This window comes from Callionymus lyra, chromosome 3, assembly GCF_982586985.1.
Source record: "Callionymus lyra chromosome 3, fCalLyr1.hap1.1, whole genome shotgun sequence".
Taxonomy (NCBI): Eukaryota; Metazoa; Chordata; class Actinopteri; order Syngnathiformes; family Callionymidae; genus Callionymus; species Callionymus lyra.
In genome coordinates, this window is record NC_141820.1 from 28,789,475 (window position 1) to 28,809,307 (window position 19,833).

Consider the following 19,833-nt stretch of genomic DNA (forward strand, 5'->3'; position numbering starts at 1 on the left):
ATCATTGGAGGTCTTTGGATAATTGTTGACATCAATAATCCTTTCTTATCTCATGTTAAAGACCGACATCTTTATATATAAACATTTATCTACTTGATCTGGCGGGCTCGATTTGGCCCCTGGTTGACACTCATGTTCTGACTTTCAGATCTATTCATGGTCAGGCTCCTCCTTCCATCACTGATCTGATCCAGACTTACACCCCAGCTCGGGCTCTGAGGTCTGTGGATCAGAATCTACTGATGGTTCCTCGCACACGGTTCAGGACCAGAGGAGAGAAATCCTTCCAGGCTGTTGCTCCTAAGCTTTGGAACGATCTTCGTCTCCCTCTGTGGTTGATGATCTACTGACTCCTTTAAGAAACATCTTAAGACGTTTTTATTTGTTCAGGCTTTTCCTTGATTTTTTGAGACTTTTGTGTTGGTCTCAGTGTTGTTTTGACCCTTTAAATATATATTTTATGGATTATTTTTTTGATTGTTTAATCGCTTTGTGACCCTGGTCTGGAAAGCGCGCTCTATAAATATAAATGACTTTACTTACTTACTAAGATAGAGAAATATCACGAGAGGTTGCATTTTACTTTCTATAAGCATATCATTTGTTAGGGAGAGGTATCTATCCTTTTTAAATCATAAATCCTGAGGAAATATAATCTGCATTTATTCGGTTGATAAAAGGATCTTGTTGGAGGTTGTTATTGGTAGTGTGTATGGAAAGAAAAGAAAATGAACATTTAGTGTAGCTTAAGGTAAAAAGAAAATCAAAACAATTGTACTTTTACAACTTTGAAAACCTTTTTTTTTTTTTTTTAAGGTCAAATTTATACATGAAAACATTGAAACAATTTATATGCCGTTATCCGAAAATAATTCTTATATATACAGTATATACATAAAACTACTATCTGTACTATATACAGTACAGGCCAAAAGTTTGGACACACTTCTCATTTAATGCTTTTTCTTTATTAGTTTTGTTGTGCAGAGACAGGTTGATACACTCCTGTTGGACAACCTTGTAACTAGTGATGGTCTGATGATGCTTCGTGAAGCAGTGTCATGTTGTTCAGAGGTCAGTAGGTGGCGCCATCAGTTTAAAAATGATGTTTCATTAGAACAGTTGTTCTAAACAAAGGAAAATAGTGCAGAGACCGCCATCTAGTGGACTCTCACAATTATTAATGTTTATCCAACTAGGTCAGGCGGATTTAACCCCAGCCTTGAGTTTGACGCACAAGAGTTTTGAATTTGTACATCTTTGAGATCATTTGGAACAACCAGAATCAACCGTTTTATTGTTATTATTCAAATTATTTGAAGCACTTTCTTCAAAATATTGTTCACAGGTGTCTGGACATAAAAAAAAGGGCATCAGTTGTTTTTACATTAACTGTTGAAAATGGAAAAGAAGTAATTTTAGGCACCAACATTCATCCATACGTCTAACCAACATGGTTTGGTAGGAAATACGCCTGTGAAAAGCAAACATCCACATGATCAACTTAGAACACATACGGTCAATTTTCCCAAAAAATAATTTACTGATTACTCATTAGTCAACCGTATACAGAAACGACGAGTAACAAAGAGCTTACAAAAGCCACAAGTATTCAAATGGATGAAGAAAGAAACGAGAGAAACTGCAATGAGACACGTAAAAGCTTTTGTACGAATGAAGTTAAAGCACAGGCACAAAAAATATGACCACATGGCGAGACGTCGTCCAGCTCTCATCCTCACAGAGAGCTGCGTAAAAACGAGCAGAGTCCGTGAGAAGATGTAACGTTGTCCTCTGGTAACAGACCGTGACGGGCGCTTCATTGGCGTCTAGTGGGACAGCAGGAGAACAGTCTTTGGCTGCAGGAGTGGGCGCGGTCTGCACGTGGAATCTGTGGCTTCTAATAAAACACCCGCTGCCCTCCAGTCGCTCAGTGTTATACCATCGTGTTGCTCTCGCCGACTTTGTCCACGTACTGATGAAGAACAGAAGAGCACAAGCGAGTCAAGAGACGTGTGACGTCAGACGTACGAGGACCGTGACATTAGTGTTGCTGGTGACGGGCGTGCCGGAGTGACACAAATTAACAGCATGCAGGACCAAAGGAACACACAAGAGGGGACGTATTAACTTAATTAGATTTTTGAACACTGGCATATTTATGGGTCACAATATAAACATGAAGATTCATTTCCTTTCATTTGAGGCAATCTGCCTGGCGAGCCATATTAAGTGACTTGGCGGGCCAAATTCGGCCCCCGGGCTTTGAGTTTGAAACACGTAAAGGTAAGGTAAGGTAAAAAATTGTTTTTTTCCCAATAGCCAATACAAACAGCATTTTATATATATAAATATATATATATTATAAAAAATAAATAAATAAAATATATATATATTATACATGCTACCGCTTCTTTAAGTGACATCGTAATTGCCAAATTAAATTACAAATTATTTTATATTCCCTTATTTGTAGTAAGGAACTTATATTATATATAAAAAGTTTAAAAAAAAGTTCAACTATAATGTCAAGTGAAGGACATTTTTAACTGAATGTAGACTCATTAGTTTAGCTAGCGGCTAACAAGTAGAGCTTTAATCTAACCCCGAAACACTTTGTGTCTTTGTGTACTTCAAAGACTAAATATCCAATAAAACAAAGACATCATTTTTTTTTTAAATCAAAGGAGTATACCTCAAATGGTGTGCAACTTGTCTGGTACGGGTGGTATTGTGATTTTATTTGTCATGATACCGCATCTATATTTTAAACAGCACTGTATTGATTTTTAATTAGCAATAAACATGAAAATATTTACTTGATTTCACTAGTATTGAGATACAAATACATCAGTTAGCTGATGTGGCAACATTGTGTGTCTGCCATAATATGACACTTTTCCAGAAATTAAACAACAACAAAATATTGCAATAATATCATATTGATACCTCTGTATCATGATATGTACAGTATCACTAGATTCTTGTCAATACAAAACCCTTACCTAGTAAAGGAAAAGCTGATCTATATAATAGTGACACAGCTTTACATTTTACATCCTCTCCGGCTCCAGCTTAAATCAATACACACTTCAGCATAACATCTTGATGACAAGAGTAAAACCTGTTTTCTGGCTCTTTGTGTTTCCGACATACCTAAGCACAGCTTCTAAAGATAATCTTTATTCCTGCAAACAGACAACTCAACCTTAAACAAATGTGTGGCCTCTTGAAATGACAGAAGTATTAGCTAGAAACTGAAGTAAATACCTGATTGTAAATGTACGGAAGAACCAATATTTTGTCCTCCTGTGTTTTCATCATTGACAACAGACAACCTTCTTATACTGATTATTATAAGAGGATTCTTATTGTTTCAGAGTTTCAGAATTTTAACAACTCTCAGTTCACCTGAAAAACATTTTAATTACCAGCAGTAGTATACAAGTTACTATACTAGTATACTTAAATGTAGTTATTTTACCCCACCAAGCCTTTTTTGGTTTCTTTCATTGAACTGTTTGACGTTTTTTGTGTTGTTCTGTGTTTATTATTATTATTATTATTATTTCGCTTGTATAGTTTGTTCATATTGTTTATCTTCCCTATTCTAAAGTTTGTTACCAATTTTGCAAGATTCCATGTAAGTATACCAGCCTTACACCCCAGCTCGGGCTCTGATGTCTGTGGATCAGAATCTACTGATGGTTCCTCGCACACGGTTCAGGACCAGAGGAGAGAAATCCTTCCAGTCTGTTGCTCTTAAGCTTTGGAACGATCTTCCTCTCCCTCTGTGTTTGATGATCTACTGACTCCTTTAAGAAACATCTTAAGACATTTTTATTTGTTCAGGCTTTTCCTTGATTTTCTGGAACTCCTGTGTTGTTCTCAGTTTTATCTTGATCTTTAAATTATATACTTTATTGAGTATTGTTTTGATTGTTTAAGCGCTTTGTGACCCTGGTCTGGAAAAGCGCTATACAAATAAAAATTACTTACTTACAATATGTACTGGCGAATAAAGCTGCTCTTGAATCTTTAATCTTTATAGAAATGGCCGAGTATGACCTGCAGGATGTAAATGCGTTTGGTTGGCAAAGTGATTATTTCTCTGAAAACGTTCTTTAAATCTCAGGAGAGATGTAACCGATGATGAAGATACATTTGTTAATGAAGAACAGAAGTCTGAAACCAATGAGCACCACAAAGAATTAGACCAGTTGTTCTCTATAACTCTTAGCCACCATCACCCCATTAAACAATTTAACCTAACTAGCCAACTGTGACGTGAATCAAATTTATTTTAAGATAATATTTCCTATTTAAAAGAAAAGCAGAACTTTCTCCCTTCATCAAATTCTCTTCCATAAGAATTAAGTAATTGAAACTTTCCGGACTCATTCATTACGTCTTCAACTCCACAGTCCAGGAAACTGAGCTGTTGAACATCATCACAGGCTCATGATAATTAAATGTATTGTAGATAATCTTGTTGTTCATACCCTTTAATCAACCTCTTGTGGATCTATGACATTTTTAACAGTATTTAACAAGTGCATAACCTCTACCTTATCTATTTCGGTGTGACCCAGAAACATGACGGACATGAATGAAGGTTAAGAGTTACTCAGACAGACACAGGAGCATGCGAAGGATAATCGGCAGTGACTGACCACGACTGCTGATTGTCCTCAGAGCCTTACGAAGGCTTAGAAAACAAAAAAACAGACACATGTTCACTTCGGACGGCTACTTTTCCACACACCAACATGGAGGGAGTTCACGGTTTCCACAGAAAGACTGACGTCACGGCACTGATCGTTTGTTTGGCTTCAGTTCACGGTTCAGTTTGTAAGTTAGAACAGGCAGCAGGTTGAGTAATGGACCAGAGAGGAGCCATGCTGTGTGTGAACGTAGACACGTGATGCCAGGAGATACTCACTGCGCTGATGAAGGGCAGATTTAGGATGGATCCCAGGACTGGAATTCTCCTGATGAAGCCTACGACGACAGGGAAGAAACCCCTGCACAGACGAAAAAAGAGAAAAATTAATCTAATCTTTTCTATATTTAAGTTTCTGGTGTAATTTACCTTTCAAACACAATTAGCACAATATTCAATATTGCATCACATTTTTATAATAAATTAATCTGTAAATTTAACATTTACATCCACAGAAAATCTGGTTCTTGAACTGTATTTTCATCAAGGAAAAACGAATACTAACATTTACCCTGTCAGGTGATTCTCTGCATTTATGAGACTTAACTGAGTAATTCAAAATCTAAGATGTGGTGATGAATGGGGAAGCAACAGGGAACACATTTTGGAAGTGTGCTGGATTATAATCTGGACCCAAGAGCCCTAACTGTTGAGACTAGGGCAACGTTCTGTGTGATTCATATTCTTCTTTTGTTCCAAAACGCTACTGCCATCTGCTGTTCAAACAAGTTCTACTGCCATCAATGCAAGGGTGAACAAGTGACGATTTGTCTCCCAGATTTCAAACGTGCGACAGTAATAAAAGAGCCACTTGACATTTAATATGAGTTTCTCTGTCATTCTCTATCATTTATGCAAATATTTATTTTCTATTGCGAGTCTCCTCCCCTTAATCTTTAACTTAATCAACCGTTTGCAGCAGCTAATGTGGAAGTTTCTGGTGGATCCATTTGTGTATCTGGTAAATGTATTAGTAGATTCTATTGCTGAGCATATTTCATTCAACCATGAGTCTACATGTCATGGTGCTTAATAAGAGCTCCAAATTAAACATTTCCTAAATCTAATCCCATCTACAGTAAACACAGCACTAATGAATGCATCTCCGTTTACATATTAACCTTTGATTATCTCAATTTAAGACTTGTTATGGCGCTCTTGTAACTGATCTTTTTTTGGCCACTTATTTCACATGTATGGACATATTATTGTTTTTCAATATTGTATTCCTTATTTATTTCATCCTTTATTAGATCTTGTTTTACCCCACTAGATGATAATGAATGGGTAGTACTGGTGCCCTGAGTTACCATGGCCTACAAGTAATAGCCCCCGACTTGGCTCTGTACATAAGTGGTTCCCATGACGGTTCTTTCAACAAATATGCCACCTGTACTTACGCAAGTGTGTATATTTCTGGTTTTATCTCACAAGTCTCTTATTTTTTAATCCTTCTCATATGAAATCAGCTAAATAAATTAGGTTAAACTAAATAAGAGTCTTCCCGAATAATAATATAAAGTCAAATGGTTGAAATCACCTGATACGTAAATTAAATTCCAAAGATATGTATTATATCATTCAGATGACAAAAATGGATTTCCATACCTAAACAAGAGGAAGAAGCCATAGATCTCCAGCACCACTCCCACGATGGGCCAGCCTATCAGTACAACAAACACGCCTCCCAAGAAGAAACTGGTGGCTTTTATCTTGTGCTTTTGGAAAAAGAAGCGAAAGGTTCTTTCCAGCCCGATGACGAACGCCAAACCAGCAACAAACATGATCTAAAGTGAGACAAAAGGCATTTTGTGAGTTTAAACAAAACTTTACACATAGAAACACATCCACCATTTAATTAATCAAGTCATGCTTACATTAGAAAAGAAGAAGCAATCATTATCTATATTTCATTGATAGTCATTCAGAATTATTTATATAATAGTGGTTTATGATGCTGCAGCTTCATCACACCTGTTGATTTCACACACTCTTAGATAAAGAAGGAGAAGGGGAAAGAAATGTACTCACATTACCGATAGCCAAGAGGGCTTTGTCAAAGAACAGGATCATCCCAAAAAATAGGAAAAACAAGCCGAAGCATGTTAATCCAATTCCAATTCCTGTCGGACACAAAACAAAGTCAGTGTTATCAAGTTGTACATTGAGAATATGAATACGTTTTTAAACAAACCGTCTGAGATCATTGTTGTGAAATGCAGATTGTAAAAAACATATTTGAACATATATTTCATCACATTTATTTAGATGTCTTCTATGCATATTGAGAAACTACAGCAGCTTGTTAAGAAAACAACAAAAAAGATTAGCTAGTGGAGAGATAAACATTCCATCTCCACTTTTTTTTGGAATGGCCATTTCACCCAGATCTGGAATGAACACCTTATTAACCGTCTTTAAGCTGCAGACCTTTACAGTGTAATAGATACACAAAGATATGTCTGAGTGTGAACCACATTCCAATCTGTCACTATTCATGTCAACCAGTGAACCTTCCAGACATAACTGTGGTTTGCAGATCAACCAAGGAAGCGAACAGAATCACTTCATAAAAAAAAACGTCTTTCATTCAACTGACAAAAACTCATTTTTTTACGATTACTTAGAACTAGAAAAAAATATGTCAAAAAATATCCCATGACTGACCCAAGAGTCCCTCAGTCTTCCATTAGGGTGATCAACAACAAAAAATAAAAGAATATAACGATACACAACATAACAGAAAACTTAATTATACTTTACTAGAAAACAAAATCTATATAATCTGCTATGTTCTTTTTACACGGACGAGTATTTGACTATATTAGGTATTTCAACAAATATAGTAGGAACGTTAAAAGTTAAATGGTTGAAGGATATACTACTCTAAAAAGTTCAAGGAATTCATTGAATAGAAGAAGAATTCTCAGAGAATGTTAAAATAAAAGATCAAGTTGATCTTGATTGAATGGAAAAGCAAATGAGAAACATTTCCTCGACATAGATGAAGATCAAAGAGGGAAATAAACGTCGAACACGTTTTCAAAGATATTGTGATGATTTTAGTACATTCGAAGTACTCGATAGATCCATGTTTATAGTGAGCATTAAGACAAACTTTACATATTACCAACAAAAGTCTGGGAAAAGTGCCTGAAGACTTAAATTAAAGCTAACTTTCTTACGGTTAGCAATTGCTATTGCTAACGTCGGTTTACATGGAAGGAGAAAAACTCCCCGGCTTTATTTGACAGATAACACTTACTTTGGGAGTCCGTTAGCGAAATCATGTTGACGTGTGTCTGTGTATAAAAAAATGTTGAATCTGTCAGCTAATAAAAGAGACCATCTAAGACTGAATTGGATGACAGCTGCCACTGCAGCAACAGCCACGTCTTCCGGAAACACACAGTCTCGCGAGATGTCATTGCGGTTTAACGAGAAAAGTTACAATTTTTAATGTATCCTTAGAAGTGTTGACTCGACGATAGTTTTGAATGTAATTCGATTTTTTACTGCAGATAGTTATTTAAAATTGTACAATAATAATATAATAAAATAAAATGTATATTTATATCAACGCGTGGACATGGTGGTACTTTTTGCCCTAATCTTTAACTGCCAGGGTCATTAATAGGTTTTTGCTGCAGAAAACAGGTGTTAGATGGTCACCGTGTGTCAGGTATAAAGGTTATTGGTCTGGGCGTGGCCTTTTTGTGTCTGTCGATTATCTTGACTTGGTTTCTTCCCATTCGTGGATGTGTATCCGATGCCTGGCAGGTAACTCTTCGGGAAAACACAAACAACACCGTGAGAGTTCCGTGGTCCATCCATAGCAACCGTCAAGTGGCTCAGCAGCAACAAAAAGACCAACGAGCAGTTTTTGTGGTACGTTTTCTTTCACTACACTTATCCTAGCTTGAAAATATATTAAATGTTTCGTTTAAGTTAGCATGGATTTAAATAGCACCTCGGCTAGCATGGTTAGCTCGTTGCAAAAGTGAAGTAAACTCTTTCAACGTGAATTCTAACGTGTCAGTCTCAGTAAAGTCAAAAGAGAAAGTGATCTGAGCTCAAAGTTCACACAAACTCAGATACCTGATACTGATTTATTTGCAGATAATCCTTTGAAATCTCAAGGTGTGTCAAGCATCAGAGGGAGCGACACGATGGCCAACTCTGGCCAGAACAATGGTGAGTTAATAATACAACTTTACTACACAGTAAATCCACTTCAAAAAGATCGCATTACAAAGCACCTATTGTTTCATCAGTTACTAATAAAAATGAGTTATCTAAATATCATCATTTATTCTTAATGCTCTTGAGACCATGAGAGAATAAACAACTATTTTCAAACATCTATTTAGATTGTATCATCTTGTTCTCTCTCTTTATTTCTCTTTGTTCTTGTTCTTATTTTAATTTATTTTTTATGAAAAATTGCTGTATTTGCTGTGGCTATTGGAAAAAAACAATTTCCCGAAGGAGACCCCCTGAGGGATCAATAAAGTTCTACCTTACCTTACCTTACCTTACATAGAATCAAGATGTATGTAAAACACAATACAATATTGAAGGAATTTGATGTGAGAACCTTACACATGATGTGGAAATTAAGAAAGGAAGATGTCCAACACTTTTTCTTAATATGTGAATGTATTTTGGCAGAATTTAAACAAAATAATCATATCTATATATCTATATACTGTATCTATATATCTATATATATCATATATACACATTACTTAATACCAAATGCATTTAACATATTTTACCCAAGAACTATTGATGATTGTGTGGCACAGTGTGTATCTTTTTTTAACCCTTGTGTTATCTCAGAGTCAATGTGATCTGGAAACAGTTGCATTTTTCATGCAAATAACAGTAGAATTGAAAATTAAAATCAACTGTTAGCTCATATTATAAATAAATACATTTTGTATCTATTGTTTGAATTTTTAAATATTGTTGCACTACTATCAACTTTAAATGATATATTATATTTGATCGCACTTGTTTTCATGGAACAAATAAGTTCCCATGAGAAGGGAAACATCCTGAGGTCCCTTAGGAACAAAGTGGTAGGTAATTACTTCAAAGTACGGACGGCCCTTATCTCGGTAGGTGAGAGACTTAACTGCTGCCTGGGTACTCCTTTGGGAAAAGAATACAAGGAACAAATGAGATTAAGGTTCATATCATAGTAATAAACAGATTGGTGTGGGTAACACATTGAGAAGAGCCTCTTGTGTGTGTGTTGTTGAGAGTATTGGAGCTGAAGAGTAACTTTTTCTTGCTGTGCAGCTGTGCAGGCAGAGCTTGACTCTGTCGAGGAGGAGCTGGACCTGGTGGAGCTGCAGATCAGCGAGCTCCTGCAGAAGCAAACTGAGCTGACTGTGCGCAAAAAAGCACTGCTGAGGAAACTGGACGAAGCTTGCAATGCTGCACAACCTTCGTCATCTTCCTCCTCCTCCAGAGAATCGAAGGCAGATCATGTCATGAGCAAACAGGAAATGAAAAAATATGATGGCAAAGGTGATTTAATGCCTTTTACAGATTAGCTTTTCTTTATAAACTATAAAATAATAGTACATTTTCTTATTTTTCTATCTTTTTTGTGGCAGATTTTACATGGTCAAAAGACGTGGAGCAACACTTGAAGAAATCTTTCCATCTCTCAACATTCCGGCCTCTTCAGTTGAGAGCGATTAACCTGTCGATGGAAGGCAAAGATTTATTCCTAGTGATGCCGACAGGTAGAGGAAAAAGTCTCTGTTACCAACTTCCTGCTGCCTCCTCCAAAGGTATGGAGACAAACATGTGCATTAACACATCCCTTTGAAGTAAAACATTTAATAATTTGATATTTCTTTGTCTATAACAGGTTTTACTTTAGTTGTGACTCCGTTGGTTTCTCTGATGGAGGATCAGATCATGTACCTGAAGTCCATCAATGTATCCGCAGAGATGCTGAATGCATCCAGTAGCAAGGTAACACGTCAGAACATTTTTATTTCCTTTAGGTTCTCAATAGGTTTTATGTAAAATGCAAATGGTTACAGGGATAGAAATAGATAAAACATATGACAGTTGATACTTTTTTTTCTCTCCTCCTCCATTTTATCACTTGTATAAAAATGCCTGCAAGTGACACAGAGCTGCTATTGACCAATAAGGCCTGTGTGTTTGGGTCTTGTGATGTGCTACTCAGAAGGAAGATGATGTGTCAATAAAGTTTTGAGACGTTATTGACAGCGATGACTCGCAAGCCTTATCAGGGTGTTAAATGTTTATAAATTGCAAAATAAATATAGTTTGGCTTCCTAGTATAAAGTTACTCCAATAGGCGCGTAGTATAGTCCTGCAAGAAGTATTACTATGGAGCTTTGCGGATTAATACTAGTTACTCGCAGTGCGTCTTTGTAGTTAACCAACATTTTGACAGTTTTGAGTGCTGTACTACTTAAAATTGGGTCAGGGTGAGCAAGTAAAACTGTAGAATTAATACATAAGACTTATAATGCGAACTGTCGATTTTTAAAGTATATTATATTTCTTTTGTTGCGCCTTATAGTCCCTTAAATACGGTAAATGAAGTCATGTGATTTATCTGTTATGTTTGCTATAATCAAGCATCTATTTTAAATGGATTTACAAGAATGAATGAATGTTTGTCTGATAACTACTAAAAGGGTTTTGCTGTAATGGGATTAGGAGGTGTTTGAATGGAGACAGAACTAGTGGTTATACAGCGCAACTGCATGTAACCGGTAACAAAACGGTTACAACCACCTCTAATGCAGGGTTATAAAAACATTTAAAGACCCACATTATTATTCATTTAAGGATTTTTAATAACTGTTGTGTGTTGACAGGAACAATCAAAAATGGTCATGGCTGGCATGATGGATCCAACATCACCGTTCAAACTCTTGTACGTGACCCCTGAGAAGATTGCAAAGAGCAAACTGCTGATGTCTCGTCTGGAAAAGGCCCACAACATGAACCTGCTGAGTCGCATCGCCGTGGATGAGGTTCACTGCTGCAGCCAGTGGGGACACGACTTCAGGCCAGGTGAGAGGAACTTGAAAGATGGTCTGATGAAGCTTCATGAAGCAGTGTCATTATTTTCAGAGTCCACTAGATGGCGGTCTCTGCACTATTTTCCTTTGTTTTGAACAACTGTTCTAATGAAACATCACATCATTTTTAAACTGAAGGCGCCATCTACTGACCACTAAACAACATGACACTGTGTTCTTTCCCCATATCAAAAAGCGATCGAATCACAATTATAAATAAACTTTATATCACATTCTGATCTTGTAACTGATTCTAGATTATAAATTGCTGGGAATCCTGAAGAGGCAGTTTCCTAACGTGCCACTCATGGGGCTCACCGCCACGGCAACCAGCAGCGTCCTCAAAGACTGTGAGAAGATCCTGTGTGTGAATCAACCCATCACACTCACCGCCTCCTTCAACAGACACAACCTCTACTACGAGGTAGTTGCCATGACAAACACACGCATTACAGCACAATACAAATACTGGCACGTTGTACAGAACCAACTTTGTGTACACTGTGATGTCACTTAAAGAAACAGTGTCTTTGTATTTGTTATTTACAGTGTGGCAAAACGACAAGTCAACATTGTTGTAAAATAAATTATACTTTTAGTATATATAAAGTACAGTATCTAGAGATGTATTTAAATTATTTATATATTATATGATAAGAAAAATAATATTTCATGAATTTGTTGGTATTAATTGTTTGTTGTTCTTTCTGTAAAAGTTTAAATCGTCCATGTTCTTGGAAAAAGTGACTTTATTTTAGTGATGCATGTGTATCTTCTTCTTCAGGTTCGATTCAAAGACTCCGACAATGATGTATCAATAAACGACATTGCCTCATTGATCAAGAACCGATACAAGGACCAGTCAGGTACAGAAGTCTTTCTAATACAACCATTCAGTGAAGCGTCCGATTCTTGAGCCGGCGTCTTTGTCCCCGACAGGGATCGTATATGTGTTCTCTCAGAAAGATGCCGAGGCCGTATCCGCTGAACTCCAGAAGAGAGACCTCCTGGCGTACCCTTACCACGCCAACATGGCTCCCGAGGACAAGTCCAAAGTTCACCGCAAATGGACTTCTGGCAAAATCCAGGTACGCAAGACAGCAGTTTGTCCTGATAGTTAAATAAACGACAAATCATACAAGAACTATTGAAACTAAATACATGTTATCATTGTGTTTATAAGTACATGTAGAGTGGTTCCTTGCTTATGTCTTGGGTTACCACTTAAAACAAAAATCATTTAATATTATATGCAAAGGAGGGACCTTTTAATTTTTCACTTTTTAAATTTAACAACATTTTTTTAAACTTTCAGACTGAATATTGCAAAGGAGATACCTTCCCTTTAAAATTACCTCTTGGTAACGGTGACCTGAACAGATCCCATAATGCTTTGCCGCCCAGTGAACCAATCTAACCTGTTGATCACCTTTGACATGGAAACATAGAAATATAATTATAATATGGTATTGAAGCAACCAATTGGTCGTCACAAACTAGAGTTGGCATCAAGGGAGTTCAGTTGTTCGCACCATAAGTAATAGTAAGTTGTGGGTGCGGTAACTAGTACCTCCCATTACATTCTGGGGTTGTGTTAAGGTTTATCTTTTTTTCAAATAGATAACATTTTTAAAAACGGTGTGAACAAAGACAATACGCTTTGCTCTACCCTAAAGCAGCTTACTATAATACACAGTATTTAAATATTTAGTTCTGTATTCCAAAATAAAAAATCCAATGGACCATGATAGGTCGAAGGGGAACTCTAAACGGAAGCCTTCATATAAGTATTTCTATACAATTAAACTGACATGATAGTAAATACTGGAGCCAGTTTATTGACAATTACCATCATTCACCTGCAGGTGGTGGTAGCCACAGTCGCATTCGGTATGGGCATCGACAAAGCAGACGTCCGGTTCGTCATCCATCACACCATCAGCAAGTCCATCGAGAACTACTATCAGGAGAGTGGACGAGCTGGTGAGTCTGGATGAGTGAAAAATAACAACACAATAATATTTGCATTTAATTTAACGCCATGTGACCTTCATGAGTACCATGGCAAATAACATGGGGATATTTTTTGATGTCTAAGTCTAGTCCATCATTGATGCAACATGTTCCTTGGATCCCTGAACCTTTTTAAAATGTGTTTTGTGATCATTTTGAATCCATTTGCGTCCAGGGCGGGATGACAAACCAGCCGACTGCATCGTCTACTTCGGCTTCTCTGACATCTTCAGGATCAGCACGATGGTGGTGATGGAGAACGTGGGACAGAAGAAGCTGCTGCAGATGGTGGACTTCTGTCAGAACATGGACCGGTATGAAACATATAGGGAATAAATCATTTTTTATTTGTACTAGAGCTTTTGTCGTCTGTCTGCAGGTGCCGACGTTCACTCATGGCCATTCATTTTGACGAAGTGTGGGACGATAAAGGATGTTACAAGATGTGTGATGCTTGTCGTCATAAAAAAGGTTTGTACTTTAGTTGTACTACTGTTGGTTCTTATTAAACCCTTTTCATCATTAGCCATATGTCACCCATACCAAGCAGGTCATATGAATGACTGCGTCTGGCAGCAAAATACCAGCTGATGAACAGATTTCAATAAAATTTCATTTTGATAATGTTGAGAATAATCATCTGGATCCAAAATTATTTTGAAGGATTTTGTCTTTTTCTGCAATGTGGTCATATCATTTAGCCTTTTTACGTTAATGTTGCCTGACCAACTTTTGAAATAATGTGATAAAATGGCATAAATAATGGAGAACATTGTAACATTTCCCATAAACCCTTTTCAATGTTCTTTTCCTTTTTCAAAACAAAAGTAATTTTTCTCAAATTTCTAAATTTTCATAACAGATTTGCTTTAAATATTTTCTTAGAACATGTGTTCATTTTCAATAGAGCATTATCTAATTTTGATAATGTTGGATATAATTTTCTGGATCCACAATTATTTTTGAAGGATTTGTCTTTTTCTGTTAACAGAGAGCCACAGCATGGCTCCATTATCACGTCATTTATGTTTCTTTTACGTTAATGTTGCCAAATCGACGTTCGATTAATGCCCAAAATGGCTTAAAGAATAAACCTTTCTAAATTAATCTTTTCCTTTTCAAAAAGCCAAAATGTTATTTGTCTAAAAGATGCAGTATAATTATGCTTTAAATGTGTTTCTATTGCAACAAAGCGATTTTATTTTCAATGGAGCAGTATTTAATTTTGATCATGTTGGAAATAATCATCTGGATCCACAAATATTTTGAAGTTTATCTGTTGACAGGGAACTACAGCCAGGCTCCATTATCATGGCATTTAAGGCTTTTTTTAGTTAACGTTCGCAGACTTACTTTATCCAGAAAAGAGTCTTTCTATTCTTTTCTCATAACAAAACAGTTGAGTGCTTGTGTCTGATTATAATCGCGGCTTCTTTTGGTTCAGATCACAGCACTGTGGACATCACTCAGTACGCACGTCAGCTGGTGGAGATCCTGGAGCTGGCGTCGTCCATGGATGAGAAGCTGACGCCTCTGAAGCTGGTGGAGGCGTGGATGGGGAAGGGTCCGGCCAAGCGCAGGAAGATGATCCAGACCACGACACTGCCCCGACAACAGGTGGAGAGTGTGATCGTCCAGCTGCTGATGAAAGAATACCTCAAGTAAGTCACACCAGCAGATCCTCCATGAGACTCTTCATCTCTACTTCTACACAAGCGTCATTCCTGCCTTTCTTCTTGCAGGGAGGATTTCAGCTTCACTCCGTACACAACCTACTTCTACGTGAAGGTGGGCCGCAAAGCTCCTCTGCTGAAGACCCAGAATCACTCGCTCAGCATGGAGATGAGGAAACCAGGGACAGAAGCCGCTGCAGTAAGTGCACGTCATCAGTCGTGATCACTTCAACAGTCTTGCTGTCGTGTCACGACTGTTGGAAACACATGGGCTTGTCGTTATTTCACATTATATAAAATAATGCCAAACTGTGTCAGCACTACTTGTGCAGTCAATACATTTCAAGTTTAGTCAGGAGACTTTGTGGATTTGCCATAATAGGATCCAGGACCTTTAAATAAATACAGTAAAAAAAGAGTACTTTCAAGTTTAAAAAGTTCACAACAAATTGTTTTTAAAATACTCATTATTAAAAGACAAAAGGTAAGAAAAATGTTCATTTTTGAATATATTATTAGACAAAAAGGAAGCAAGATTCACAAGGTTTTTTGTAAAATTACAATATCTTACTTTTGACAAGGTAAATGAAACTTGTGAAAGTTAAAACAAACATACATTGATAATAAAAGATAAAGTAAAGATTATAATGGAAAGATCAAAGTTTGAATTCTGTAGACAAAAGTAATAGTAAGAAACAAGAGACTAATACTGTGTCAGGTCTAATATTATCAGGTGATAGTATTAATAAAATAGTTATGTGTGAACAAATATTGTTGAAATAACAAAACATCTTCTTAGTTACTAATTTATTAGTCATAAATATACAATACTAAGGGTCATTAGTTTTCCATGTAATCTCCTCTCTTCCATTTGCTGTGTTGTGTTTCTAATATTGTAGTGACATTTCTTCTGCACTTTGTGAAGCTCCTGTAACAGTTTCCTCTTCTGTGTGCTGTGACTTTCCTGTGAAATGTTGCCACAAGTTTGCTAAATGTGTCTCCAGAGGTAAGTTTGAGATGAGTTCCTCTTGATTGACGTCAGGTTATTTAAATGTATTAATCAGCCGCCTTCTCGCCTGGTGACTGTAGAGGGCGCTGTACGTCTGCCAGCTCATCTTAGCTCTGTAGCGGCTTTATGAAGTATAATGTAATGTATTTTACTTTGACTAATTATTCATTATTTATTGATGTTTAATTTTATGGTAATATCTCTTATTATATTTTGATTCATTGTATTTTATTTTATTAATCTCTTTTCATGCAATTAGTATTATTTCATTTTTAAGATCAATAGGTAGATTTTTCACAGGGATCTTAACAAATTATTTTATGTGATTTAGGCCTCACTAAAATAAATGATGCCTCTTTGTATGATCCATTAATGATATGTTAAAATTCCCACTTATACTCTATGTATAACATTGAATGTCACAAGCTGGTGCCGCTATATTTAACCAGTGATGAATCCTTCTAAAGATTCCTGGATCCAGATGGTTATCTAGAATACCAACAAAATCATAGTCATCTGTTCTTGGCACTGAAATATTTCTGCAATTTTCATTGGAATCTATTCATATGCCATGGAATAACGTTGCTAACAGAAATATGAACACAATCAGTAAAAACATAAATATTGGACAAAAAATATTGTAGCTTATTGAGAGGATAGAGACACTTGTGGCTCTGGAGCAGTAGGTTGCAGACCTCTAATAAAGTGTGTAAATGGTGGGCATCTTGTGTTGGATGAGGATGTGTAAACTACAATGTGGCTTCAGGGAAAACAGAATTTTTCCAAGAGGTTTTATTCTGTATGCTGAAACCAGTTGTGAACAGGCCTGAGGAGCAGAAGAAGAACTGCATTATTGGCAGTGGAGAATGTTTCCATGTAACATAGCAGACCAGGGGTCTTTCTCCTCCCCGCCATGTAGACCTGTCAGCCCTCCTGTGTAAAATCCTGTTTATCGATGACCTGCAGGTTCAAGCAGTGAGCAGCCAGGGCAAAACCAAAGGGGGGAAGAGATCAGGTCAAAGTTCTGAAGCGGCCCCAGTGACCAAGAAGGTCAAGAAAGACCTCTCGTAGAAGGCGCCGACAAAGTACAGTCCATCACTCTTCACTCTGTTCATCACCGCATGCTCTGGCATGTCATAAATCAGAATTAAGTGTTGATGGGTGCTTCCAGAATCACTTCTGACAAGCAGGTTTGGGCCATTAAAACGCTGACTAACGATTGAAATTCAGTAAATAAATCAAAGTTACTGAAATTATACCAAATATATTCATCGATTGAAGTAAAACACAATGACATAGAAGTTGTTACCGAGCTATACATTAAAGAATTCAGATATTTATGGAAACACTTTAATGGCCCAACCTGATTCTCACTGGTATTTTCTAACTTCTACTAACATTTCTCTTCATGAAGACAAAATACTATCATTATGTCACAAACTGCATCCGTGTTTCTCAAGAGGCTGAATCAACTCGGATCATAAACATGTTTGTGCATTTAAGGGAAAACAATTCTTTCACCAGTAACTGACCACGGGATGAAAACACCCAAGAATGTAAATTACATTTAAATGTTTTTAAAATTTACAGGTAGGATATTCCACTGTTGAATGATTGCAGCTAGAATATTTATGGATTAGTTAAACTCTCTATCATGTGATACAGGTTTCTAAGGTTAACGAAAAACTCTCAAAAAGATCAAATAAATGGTGCAAATAGTGCATTTCTTTGAACTATTGTGTATATTTGTATATTATTATTATTTATTTATTTCTTTATTTTCATTTTCTGTATTTCTCATTTACAAAATACAAATTCTCAATACCAAATTCAGTGTATGCTGTGAATATATAATTAAGGAATAAAGTTGTTTTTGATTCTAATTTCTAACTCTTAAATCTTCTTCTTCCTTTTCGTGTTTTGACTCTGCTGTTTGTGGTTGTAGGATTCATCAGTCGGTCTCGAAAAAGAGGAGGACGTTGACGCGATCTTGACGGACGCACAACAGCAACACAAACTTATAAAAGAGCACAGCAACTTGTCCAGAAAACATGGACATTTATCCGCCCAACCTCACGTCGTGGAAGTGGACGTTGAAATCAACATCGTGGAAAACCAAAGTGCTGAGGAAGAGAACTTTTCATCACTTCCTGCGAAATCCTGTTCTAAGAGGAAGTCCACCACTCCTCAGAGGGCGCGGAGGAAACCCCGTCCTCCCCCTGACCACGCTGATGATCCACCTGCACCACTAGGGGGCAACCTCATCAGCAGCACACCTGGCTCTCCGTCGCTCGGCTCCGTCATGTCCGACAGCGGAGCGGAGGAGCTCTGCAACCTGAGAAACTACTACAGCAAGCAGCTTCGCCGAATCAACTACATTTCCCATGAGTACCTGGGGCAGCCCGCAGAGCCTGGAGTGCTGGGCTGCATCAGAGAGCCGCTGAAGAGCCTCAGACTGCCTCGCAGGGTCACCATCGCCCAGACGGCTCGCAGCCAGTGGACCCGGGTCAGTGGCAGGAGGAAGCTCCTCCCTCGATGACCTTTTGTTGACTGCTGAAACCACTTGACTACTGTTTGTCACTGCTGCACCATATGTTGGATTATGTCCTACAATATCAATTAATTTTATATTTTTACTACAAGATCATTTGGATTAAAATCAGAATAAAGAATCATTTTGTGGTTAAAGTCAGAATCTGTATGTAAAGAGAATAAAGCATAATCTTTATTCTGCTGAGAAATAATATAAGATACCCTTAACTGGATTTCCTTTAAAACAAATTAAAATATAATAATTTTACCAAATGTATATTTTGGAATTTTTATTATAATTATACAAATAACAACATTATTATAATTTTTACATTTTTTCCATGAATTGAACACATATCTTTCCCTTAATGTTAAAAAATATATATATTTTGAATTTTATTTTATTTTATTAAGTAATTTGGGCAAAAAAAAAATACAGTGTATTGAACATCTTCCTAGCAATGTATGCAAGTTCATTTATTAATTTAAAGAATAACTAAATCCAACATATTGTGCAGCGTTGGTGACTTTTTCTACTGAGATTTATTGGTTTTGAACTTGAGAGAAGCTGTATTTTGAATTAAGTTTCCGTCCTCAATAAACGGCTTCTATGTTTCTTTCTCAAACATGTTGTTCTATTGTTTTTATTTGGGTGAAAATATGTATTGCTTACTGGTAGTCTCTCCTGTCCTCATCCATGAACCTCATTGGTTGTCTTCCTCTGTCCTCTTTCCAACTCTGTCTTTCTCTCCATGTTTTTCTACTCTCTCTAACTTTTTCCATAAACTTTCCATCATT

At 36.8% G+C, this 19,833-nt stretch overlaps 2 protein-coding genes across 3 annotated transcripts; one reads left to right on the plus strand and one right to left on the minus strand.

Moving 5' to 3' along the window:
* Positions 1-946: 946 nt before the first annotated feature.
* Positions 947-8,125, minus strand: golt1ba (golgi transport 1Ba). 2 transcript variants are annotated; one of them, XM_087787408.1, is made up of 6 exons: positions 7,989-8,125; positions 6,755-6,846; positions 6,332-6,510; positions 4,943-5,024; positions 4,674-4,708; positions 947-1,975 (listed from the first exon to the last, which is right to left on the minus strand). In XM_087787408.1, the coding sequence occupies exons 1-5, from the start codon at positions 8,011-8,013 to the stop codon at positions 4,700-4,702; spliced, it is 387 nt and encodes a 128-aa protein (XP_087643534.1). In that variant the 5' UTR covers positions 8,014-8,125; the 3' UTR covers positions 947-1,975; positions 4,674-4,699. The 2 variants fall into 2 exon arrangements, with proteins under 2 accessions (XP_087643534.1, XP_087643533.1); XM_087787407.1 differs by lacking the exon at positions 4,674-4,708.
* A 398-nt stretch (positions 8,126-8,523) lies between these two features.
* Positions 8,524-19,620, plus strand: recql (RecQ helicase-like). The gene is made up of 15 exons (XM_087787409.1): positions 8,524-8,611; positions 8,843-8,917; positions 10,031-10,261; positions 10,351-10,530; positions 10,611-10,717; positions 11,602-11,800; positions 12,066-12,232; positions 12,593-12,674; positions 12,748-12,896; positions 13,674-13,791; positions 13,997-14,135; positions 14,201-14,292; positions 15,266-15,482; positions 15,564-15,693; positions 18,449-19,620. The coding sequence occupies exons 2-15, from the start codon at positions 8,893-8,895 to the stop codon at positions 19,040-19,042; spliced, it is 2,430 nt and encodes an 809-aa protein (XP_087643535.1). The 5' UTR covers positions 8,524-8,611; positions 8,843-8,892; the 3' UTR covers positions 19,043-19,620.
* The last annotated feature ends 213 nt before the right edge of the window (positions 19,621-19,833 follow it).